This window comes from Poecilia reticulata, chromosome 9, assembly GCF_904066995.2.
Source record: "Poecilia reticulata chromosome 9, P_reticulata-male-v2, whole genome shotgun sequence".
NCBI classification, from domain to species: Eukaryota; Metazoa; Chordata; class Actinopteri; order Cyprinodontiformes; family Poeciliidae; genus Poecilia; species Poecilia reticulata.
The window spans coordinates 13,409,433-13,419,898 of NC_088838.1; the positions used below are offsets into that span (position 1 = coordinate 13,409,433).

The window sequence follows — 10,466 nt, forward strand, 5'->3', positions numbered from 1 at the left end:
TAACAAAGCAGGTTTGGTGGCGCATACGACCGCAAACGTGTGTGTGATGAGAGTTATAACAAATCTGATGTAGAAAAACAAACTCCTACTCATAAAGTCTCCAGTGTTTAAAGTTTAATGAGCCTTTTGGACTTCATTTCAACAGACATGTATCACAAATATTGGCAGGCATGAACTCGGAGGCAGCGGCCGATACAATATACTTTTAAATAGTACAAAACGCACGTTCATTCACACGTCTGCACATGCACACGGAGCACATACATGCGGAGGTAAACAGGGCGGGGAGGTTCATAAGGTGTGACTTTAGGACAGGACTATGGCGCTACTGTCCGATGGTTACATAAAAACTCTTCCAGTGGTGCCCATCGCATTTGGGATGAATGGATGGAAAAATTACAAGGAATGTTTTCCTAGACCGAGTAGGAACCCTGCTCATGTTTTAAAAGAGCTAAACTTAAGGAGGATTGCACACTACTATGAAACTTGAGAACAAGCAACAGATGAAACATTTTCTAAAATATTTAGAGGAGGAGGGAGATCTGGGTAACATTGGGTCCATGTTTACATCAGTGAAAGGAAAGGAAAAAAATACAGAAAAATAGCTGAATCCTGAGTTATTCAATTTAAGGGCATTTTCAAAGAACACCAGTAAGCAGCTAAGAAATTAGGAATTGATCTGGGAAAATGTAACAAAGCAACTATTTTTGCATATAAAGTCAAACAGTTCTACTTCTGTTTTTGCAACATTTGACAGACATCTCAGTAATCAGCACTGAGTGATGCTCCTTCTCTATATCTAAAGCAAACATGGAAATGAATGGTGGGACAGCTTTCCTTAATGACAACACAGAAAAGCTGCTACAACACAAACGAGCTGATATGTAAATGTGACCCAGTAATAAACGGTGATAATTGCCAGAGCTACAGAAAAAGCAACATCTAGTCACAGAATCATTTTTAGGAAATTGACTGTTTTCACTGTTGTGTTGCAGTGTTACGATCGATGTTGTGTTGGTTTCTGAATTTACCACCAGCTCTCCCGAGCAAAGGGGGAAAACGGCCAGAGTGAAAATTTGACTACGGGTTCATGGCATCACAGTTTTTACACAAAAGTTATAACATGCAGCACAATCCAGTTGCTTTTATTGTTTCATATCTTACTGTCGCTAATGGATTGCTTACTGCAGCTTTAAGACAGTGCTACATTAATAACAACATCGGGTGGGGCTGTTTTAGTTCACACACCATCAGGATCTGCATTTGGCAAAACCAGAGATGTTTCCAACCACCCAAATATGTCTGTTTTGTAAATGAGGGAAAAGTTTAATATCCTGCTTTCAGCCAGCTGATGGCAGTGCACAGCTACAGGTGGAGGAGGGGCAGCAGCGCTGCATTGTTCTATGCTTCATACAGTCATGGAAACCTTTTGGATACTCCACCATTTTCTCTGGCTTACTGAGAAGGACTTTAATCTGGAGGAACAGTGTGACAAAAAGTTAAGAGTTCTGGATCTAACACTTCTTTAGCATCTGGTAACTGCAAAGGGTTAACACCGTTTGATAACAAAATAGAAGCATAATTAATTCACATATCATTTACAATACTTTTACAATTATAGCAGAATCCTCTAAATTAAAACAAACACTTTGTCCAGAAGCAAAAAAAAAAAAAAACAATCCAAAAGAAAACAGATTTTGTTCCTGGCTGTTTTTCCACATGTATTACTTAAATAAGAGGACTTTTGGCCTGAGTGGATAAATAATGGTCCTCTGTACCTAGCATTCACAGTTAACAGCCTCGGTGTGCTCAACAACAAAGCCAATGGGGGAAAAAAAAGCTGATCTTAATGTGCTTCAGGTGTTCCTGCTCCACAGACTCGGTCTAAAGTAAACTCACATACACTCAATACTCAAAGCTACCCGCTGATCAAGCAACCCAGTTTCTTCTGGCTACCACAGATGCGTCTCCCGAATCTCTGAGATGATGGTATTGGCTTTTTTAAGAGCCTGAGGGGAAAATAAACAAAACAGGCAAAAGAAGATTGTTAAATTACTGGACCTAAAAAAATAGAAAAAAAAAGAAAACTATTTCTTGTTTGTTATTTATTCAAAAGCAGCGTCCTTCAGTTTTACCTCGAGCATCTGAGCGACCTCGATGCGCTGCTGCGCGGTTTCCTGCGACTCGATGAGCAGTTCCTGCAGCAGCGGCTGCTTATAGAGCTGACCCACCAGCTCGCTCTGCAGATGCTCCTTCACATGATTCACCAGGAAATGCATCACTGTCTTGGGCACGCTGCACACACACGCACGCACACACACGCACACACACGCACACACACACAGAGAGCCAAGAAAGTTTCGAAAGTCATAGAGTGACAATCAACAACAGCAGAATGGAGCGACCGACTCATTGGAGCCTCTGGCGTTCTGGGTGTGTCCCAGTCAAATCGAACCTGTCTTGGATGCCTTTTCGAACAATCAGGAAGTAGCACTTGATGAGTCGCTGGATGACCTCGCAGTCCCGCTGCTCCTTCGCGGTCAGTTTGCGGGATGCAGGCATCGCCTGGAAGACAGGACGCGACGTGAAACTTTATGCCGCGCGCGATCAATTAAATCCTAAGCGTTTTGCGCTTCTAATGATCCCATCGCTCACCGTGTCAAGGAGGTTAATGGCTTGGCTTTTACTCGGGCTGCCAAACCCCACGGCTGGAGTTCTCTCCTCGCTAACCTTCTCGTTCTTCCACCGCTTCCCTCCATCAGTGGCGTCAGCCTGAGAGCAGGAATGCAACAAAGGCAATGGGCAAAAAAAAAAAGAAGCAATTTCACTGAATGAGAATCTCACATCATGTAACGCTTGGATGTGAAGCGTACAGACTGCGGCTTCGTCGAGCGCAGCGCCTGATGTTTGATTTGTCAGGATGAGTGAGAGACATGAATGTTTGCTGTAGGACACAAAGAAACAAATTGTACCTGCTGACTGTTGACGGATGCCGAGACTTGCGCTGCGTCTGTAAAGTCCGGATGCTTCGTGTTGATATAAGCGAGCTCTATGGCCACTAAATTGTGCACCTGACACACAAAAACAGAACAAAGTGGCTCAGAATGTCAGTAAGATTTTGTTGTTTCCCATAATTAATAGAGGTCCACTAATCAATCAGACTGAGATCAGATTCTGGCAATTTTCCTCCTGATCAGGAGATCAAATACAGAGAATTCAGAATATTTTTTGGTCATATATTTCTCTCTTGTAAATGAGACCTTGGATCTCAATGAGACACTATGTAAATAAAGGAAAACAGAGGAAAAAAATCTGATATAGATTAGGTACAAATGTTTTGATCCATAAATTTGGAGGATATTGTCCTTCCTGCATTTTCAACTTAAAACCACAACTTTGGTCAAAAACTGGCAGCATACTGATTTCTCCTCCTGTTTTATTGTTCTTAGAGAAAGAAACGTGGAAAAAAGACAACTGGAAACTGATCTCAGTCAAAAAAAAAAAAAAAAGCTTTTTGTTGCAAGCAGCTAACCCAGAATTATTAGAAGTGAAGCCGTGGATTACCATTTCATTCGTGATTGGCAGGCGCTTCCTCAATAATCCAGTCACAACTTCCACAATGGAATCATGCAGTTTGGGAAATCGTAGAAGCTCCTTTAATACACACAGAGGCACACTCTAATTAAATAAACCACTGATGCATGAAAATTAAAGTGGATAACATTCTCTTGACTAACCTGAGTGCTAAAGGAGGAGCAGTGCTGGATGATCCTCTGCAGCTCTTCATGAACCAGCTCGACGCAGCGCAGGCTGGGCTCCTCCAGACGCTTAATTTGCCTCTTCACCAGCAACTCGAAGGACACCTCGGGCACAAAAAGCGCAGGTCTCGGACCCTGCAGGGTGAAAGCAGTACAATTATTTACCTGCTCTTCGCCCTGAAACGAAAGGAATACGCAGCCACAGACGACATCAGCGGCTCACCGTAGCGTTGCGGATGGCGGTGAGGATGTCCAGATCGGTCAGTCCTCCCAGCGGGTCGATGGACTGCAGCGTGCGGCCGAAAGTCTCGTGGAATATGTAACAGATCCGAGCTCCGCCGCAGCTGCAGGGGAGACGGGTTTGGCTGTGAGCGCGAGTTAGCTGTGGTAATTAAACCCAAATTAAATGCGGTCAAGCCAAAAAAAAATTAAGGTCAATATTTGCTCTCGACATGTTCAAGTGCATTAATCGCCTGCTGGTGAGAGAGACGAAGAGCTGGACAGTCCCAAAAGAAGAAGCTTAAAACACTTCAGTTCACACTCTGAAGGCGTTGGATCACAACCCAGGGACCGGCCTGCCGACGTCTGCAGAAATAGCTAAAGACCTCTCCTTTCAATGCATGTCAATCATTTTATCAACGAGTGGTTAAAATAAGTTCTCATGTTCATACATTTCTCATTTATTTAATCTTGTACTGCTCTAATACTTGCAGAGTTTAATTGACACCATTCTCCTTAAAAAAAAAAAAGAAAAGAAAAAAAAAGGCCTCCTATATTAAGATTCACATTCGGGAAAGGTGAATCGTGTAGCTTTGCAATTAATGATTTTTTTTAGTAATTGATTATTTTGAAAATTCTGCGTTCATTAAATATCGGACTTTTTAATGCAACACTAGAAATACATGAAAAGACGCAGATAAACATGTAATTAAATTCATTTTTAAGTTTAAAAAATTTAATTTAATTCACGAAATAAACATTGTATTGCCCGAAATGCAACAATATAGTTTTCCTTTAGTGAACTAGAACCAGGTGAAGCTAAAGCTGCCTCTTGAGTAGTTTTGGATACAGTCTGTACTGATATGAATGTGTATGTAATTTTTACAACAATTTTATTAATTTAGTTATTCAGCTAATCTGAATCTGAAAAAACACAGTTTTTTTAAGCATACTTGTTTTCTGTTTAAGTTTTCACTGCTCAAATCCAGTCTTTTCCTTGATGCTTTAAATGCACCACTGACACAGATGGCTTGTTTATTAAAGTCAAACGTCTGTGTAGGAAAAACTATCCCCACCGGATCAGTGAGGCGCCTCGACAATAACAAACCCTGGATCAACAGTGAAAGAACTGCTTAAGATAAAATGAGGTTTCAGGAAGAGAGACAGGAAATTACTGAGAAGTGCACAACAACAACAACCAAAAGTCCAGATTAGACAAGCAAGGAGGGATTCGGGTAAATGCCCAGGAGCAAGCTTCAGCAAACAATGCAAGAGATGTGATCGGGATTCAAGAAGAAAAGCAGGTTTCAAGCAGGAGGGGAATTAGAATGATGGAGGGCTGGATAGAGCCGGTGAACTGAATCTACTCTTCAGTGGGTCAGGCTCATGAACGAGCTCTGCCTTCTCCTTAAATGTTTTCTGTTACACCTCAGCTGTCTCATCCTCCATGTCGGTCGTGGATTTTAGATGTGTCTAATCCATCATTGCCTCCATCGACATCAGAAAATATTGGCGTCGCCCTTTGCCTTCCCATCCCACCTGCGTGTTTGCATAAGTCAGGGGAACGATATCAAGAAAACGTGGATCTCTCAAACACGAGTGTTGTAGCGTTAGCGCAGCTAGTACGCAGCATCCTCTGGTATTCCCTTTTCCATCTGACTCAGAGGGAAAGATGCTCCGAACAAAGCTTTTGTGTTTGCCTTGTCGCCTAAGGAGGATCACTAGAGGATAATGGATAAACTCGCCATGTTAGCAGAGTTTATAACTCCCAGGTGCAGTTCGCTGATTTGCTCTGGGAGGGGAGGGGCAGAGTGTCTCTGCCACTGCAGCGCTGCTGCCGGAAGAAGCGCGACAATGTGTGCAAACGGGAAAGAGTTCGTTTTGACACAAATCAGTATCTCTGAATATTTAAGTTTTATATTGATTATATCGATATTATATTTTCGGCTTCTTCAGATTTGTTGCAACACTGACCACCACAGGAAATGTTATGTAACTTTAAAAAACATTAAACCATCTAAACTGGGAGTTTGTGTCAAGATGAGCCACTAGACCAAACAAGAATCTGTGAGAAATTCTGGCAGGGAGTTAATAAAATGCTGCTGTCACTTTACTATAGGATTAAATACTGAATCATTATTACTGTGTGATATTATTTCAACTAATTTGATTTGATTTGACTAAGTCGATTCTGTAAAAATCTTACACGTGTTTTGATTCTGATCAAAACATTTCCTTCAGTGTAAGAAGCTGAAAGAGAGAGGAGGCACTCACAGCTCGGACGTTTGGATGTGCCTGGCTGTTCCCTCGATGGTGTTGCAATAATCACTGGCAAACTTAGTGACAATTTGCAGCAGAGTGGCGCTGTGATCCTCCACCGGCTGACCGTAGCTGTTGAGCTGTGCTTGGTACTGGGAACTCAGCACTGTCACCCTGGTTTTGAGGTCTGGCAGGCAATCCCGGATGTGGTGCATGAGCAGTCTGCTCAGAGTTTTGGCCAGATAGCGTGAGCCGGCCCGCGAGGCGAGTGAGGGGTAGTGGCGCTGCAGGAAAGCCTGTTCGTCTTTCAACGAGTCCTGCAGGGTCTTCTGGGTGTTAATGTCATGCTGGCTCCTAGAAGGAGTAAGGAGGGAAATCACTGATCAAGTCAAGTTTATTTGTATAGCACATTTCAGGAACAACGGAGTTCAAAAGTGCATAAAACGTAGCACAGTAACCAACTACGAAACAAGTAATTAACATTACATTTTGTCAAATGCCGTCATAAAAATCAACAAGCAAATATCCATCAAATTTATTGAGCAATGTTGAAGTTATGAATCAAACACACTCTAAGCAGGTCTTAATTTAAAGGAACTCAGTGTTTCAGGAGTTTTCTGGAAATTTGTTCCAGATTAATAAAGCAAAGAAACTGAATGCTGCTTCTCCATAACCAAAAGACTACATGAGTGGTCTGGAAAAATCTGTGATTGTTCACACATTCACACATCTTTAATGCATTTTGATACTTAACCATTCAGTGATGTATAAACTAATAGAGGTATTCTAAAGTCTATTCTCTGAGCTACAGGGAGCCAGTGTGAGGCTTTAAAACTGTGCTCCATCTTTCTGGTTTTAGAGAGAATGAAAACAAAACAACACTATCAAACTTAAATTAATCAAATTCCAAACCTGTTTACCACCCCGATAATCCCAAGCCGGATAGGAATGACTCGGCCCAGAAGGACTTCTAGAGCATCGGTCCCAGCGTCCATCAGGTCCAGTTTGCTAACAACAAGCAATGTCCGACGACCTAACAGATTAAAAAAAAACCAACAAACAAACAAAAACAAAACCCAACAGAAGTCAATATCACAGCTCACAGGTAGAGTAGTACAGAACATTTCACGACTACAATGTACATAATAAAATGGAACATTTAAACTGATGCAGATAGCCTGATTTCCAATCACTGCACAGATACTAGAACAATCTAACAGCCTCTGAGAAGACATCTATATGCGCTACATCTACCGATCCATCAACTCTTCAAAATGCACTGTGAGAGCAACGCTCCTTTTTAAAGTAATTGCTGAAAGCCTGAACGCTGACAACTGTACACTCTAACCATCTTAATAAACAGAAATCTTCCTGCATAGTCAATCATTTAAAATGCACTCAGTCCTGATAACTTGTGGCTAGTATGAGCCGTGAGAAAGAAAACAAGATTTCTTACCATCTGGATCAACCTCACGAGCCAGTTTCAGCGCGTCGGAGGTGGCCAAGTCTGAGTTAGCCGGGGACACTGCAAGGATAAGGGAGTTCGGGTTGGAGATGAAGGACAAGATCATTTCTTGGACTTGAGCTTCAATGTCTTCAGGTTGATCCCCAACAGGAACCTGGAGTGGCCAAAATAGGGAAGCGACATATGTTAAAATATTCAAAGCACACAAAACAAACTGATGAGAGTTTCCGACTTCACTGAAGGCATTTTTTTCTTTAAGGAAAAACAAATGGTGGCTGAGTTTACCTTGGTGATTCCTGGTAAGTCAACCAGAGTCAGATTAAGAACATTGGGGGAGAAAATCTTCAGATTTATGGCATCAGGACTGATTCCCTGGAAAACAAGGAATGTGTATCAAACAGCAACAGAAAAAGCAAATATTACTTTCTGATCCAATTTCAAGAAATCTTTATACCTTATTATCACCTGTGCCTCGGTTTGTCTCTGATTCAATCTCCTTACGGATTTCCTGAAAATCTGTAAAGATCTGCGAAATGTAGGCCAGAAAAACATGTGTTATGCATTTAACTTAACTTGTGACACACAACCAAGGAAACGCTTACTTGACTGCAAAGAAGAGCATACCTGATTCTTGCAGTGCAAGAAAGTACCCCACTCTTCAGCTTTAATCCCTGAAGAAAAAAATGAGGTTCTTTTAACAGAATGCAAATAAGATGAAGTGTAGGTAAAAATATATTTTAAAAATAACACAAATGCGCTGTTTGAGTTGAATACTGCACAAAATGAGTGAAAGACGTAATAAAACAATTTTATGAAGCTGAAAACAGACAAGCCCATGAGGATTAAATATACAGAGACCTGGGTAGCTGTTTTGAGCATTTTGCTTAATCCCATTTCCTAAAAAAGTGGTGAAGAAGAAGAGAAAAAAGGCTCTATGTTAGAAAAGTGAAACTAAAGATGCACAAGATATAAGCAGAAGTTCAAACAGTACGTTAAAGAAAGAAGCACACATAAGCAAGTTTAAGCCGTCTCCATAACTTCATGGAAATGTCAGCCATATCTCTTCAAGATACTAATAGCCTAAGTTCAGGCATTTAAACTGAAAACAATTTTACTGACATAAAATAAGAAAGATTAATGCTTAGGTACCATTTTCAGATTTTAGTCTTTCTTTCAGAGGAGGAACATTAACCAGCTGCAAGACGAGAGGACGTCTTGTGACTATTCCTGATCCTCGAGGCAAGAAATCTCGTCCGACCAGGCTCTCCAAAACCGAGCTTTTCCCACTGCTCTGTTGTAGGGGGAAAAAATTAGTGTAAATAAGTCCACATACACTAATACCCCTAAATGAAATCAAGTGTAACTCCCTGCCTTTGGAAGTAACCTATAAAGTACAATTTACCTCTGTATTAATCTCAGGATAAGAATAACTGTTCTGTAAAGGCCTCAAACTTTTTGGGGGACGGGACATTAGTGAATAAATAGCATCGGAAAGACAAAGGGGTATACCAGAAAGGCCAGGAATAAAGTTCTGGACAGGTCTGTAGCGGAGTTAGCATATAAATCAAGATCAATAGCCCTGAACGAGCCACAGAACCATGTTCAATTAATTGGTCTATCAGCTTAAATGTAAATAATACACAGATTTGTGAGAAATTCAAGGTGTATCAAAACCTCTCAAATGCACTTTAGAGTCCAAGGTTGTTTTTTCTCCAGTTATCTGCCCTGTAGAACAAACTGAAAAGGACACTTTGGTTTCTGATTACTCATTTTATTGACTAACCTGAGTTCCAACCACAACTATTTGAGGAAGCTGTATGATTTCGGCCCCCACGGTCAGGAAGACCTCCTGCAGCCGGTTGATAGTGGGAATCAGAGTTTCCATCCTTCCAAAGGACTGAGAACTCTTCCTAATTTGATAAAACCATGTTAGAAACAATAGAAAGTTCCCCTGTATGATAAGTGCAAATGTCAGTGATTTTCATAATCTGTGTCTACAGCAAAAGCTGTATTTTGCCATTAGTATAAAATGGCAAAATACATTTTCCATTAAGTGAACGCAACGGGTTGCTTCGCTCCAGGAAGAAGTGGTCCTGATGAGAGGGGAGAAACGCCCCAATCCCAAACCGACAGCAATCCGCTCACGTTACACAAAACCCAAACCTTGATTTATAATTATAAAATCGGACTACATGTTGTAGGTAGCATAACGTAGCCTCGGTATTATTACACTGCAACAAATGGTTACAACACTGGCCGAAGGAGTCGATATTACGCTAACCCCAGCTGGCTAAAGGCAGGAAGTGTATGATGAGTGATTTGCTAATGCTAGTTTAGCCCTCAAAACAACCGTTGTTAATGCTTACCTTCCGGTAGTTTAAGAAATATCCTCCCTTATCCAACCTGCCGGGTTCTCATGCTTATTGTAAAGAGCCGAATGTCAAAAAAAGAAACATTTTTCTTCGGACTGATATCCACAATTAGCAGTGAAATGAACAAACTGTCCCTCAACGGCAGAGGCGGAACCATATTACTATTCATAAATCTGATTGGTCAGAAAATTGAAATCACGAGTTTTCCTGACGTGGGATTGGTTGGAAGAAAAGTCAACTGCTAGGTGCCATCTTTTGAAATCATTCTCTCAACATCTTTTAATAAAAAGAAAAATCTAACATTTATATTTTTGTTTTTTAGAAAATACAAATTATTCCGTATAGTTTTTCCCTATTCTGAGCTCTTCTAGGAGTCTTAAAATAAAAAAATTT

At 41.0% G+C, this 10,466-nt stretch overlaps 1 protein-coding gene across 2 annotated transcripts; it reads right to left on the reverse strand.

Moving 5' to 3' along the window:
• Window positions 1-99: 99 nt before the first annotated feature.
• Window positions 100-10,243, reverse strand: LOC103470511 (dynamin-1-like protein). Of its 2 annotated transcripts, XM_008419008.3 has the most exons (18): window positions 10,068-10,243; window positions 9,485-9,611; window positions 8,851-8,992; window positions 8,560-8,598; window positions 8,326-8,372; window positions 8,156-8,227; window positions 7,987-8,073; window positions 7,693-7,855; window positions 7,149-7,269; window positions 6,252-6,590; window positions 3,982-4,102; window positions 3,738-3,893; window positions 3,565-3,654; window positions 2,973-3,071; window positions 2,656-2,772; window positions 2,456-2,565; window positions 2,136-2,295; window positions 100-2,009 (listed from the first exon to the last, which is right to left on the reverse strand). In XM_008419008.3, the coding sequence occupies exons 2-18, from the start codon at window positions 9,584-9,586 to the stop codon at window positions 1,953-1,955; spliced, it is 2,022 nt and encodes a 673-aa protein (XP_008417230.1). In that variant the 5' UTR covers window positions 9,587-9,611; window positions 10,068-10,243; the 3' UTR covers window positions 100-1,952. The 2 variants fall into 2 exon arrangements, with proteins under 2 accessions (XP_008417230.1, XP_008417231.1); XM_008419009.3 differs by lacking the exon at window positions 8,560-8,598.
• Window positions 10,244-10,466: the final 223 nt, after the last annotated feature.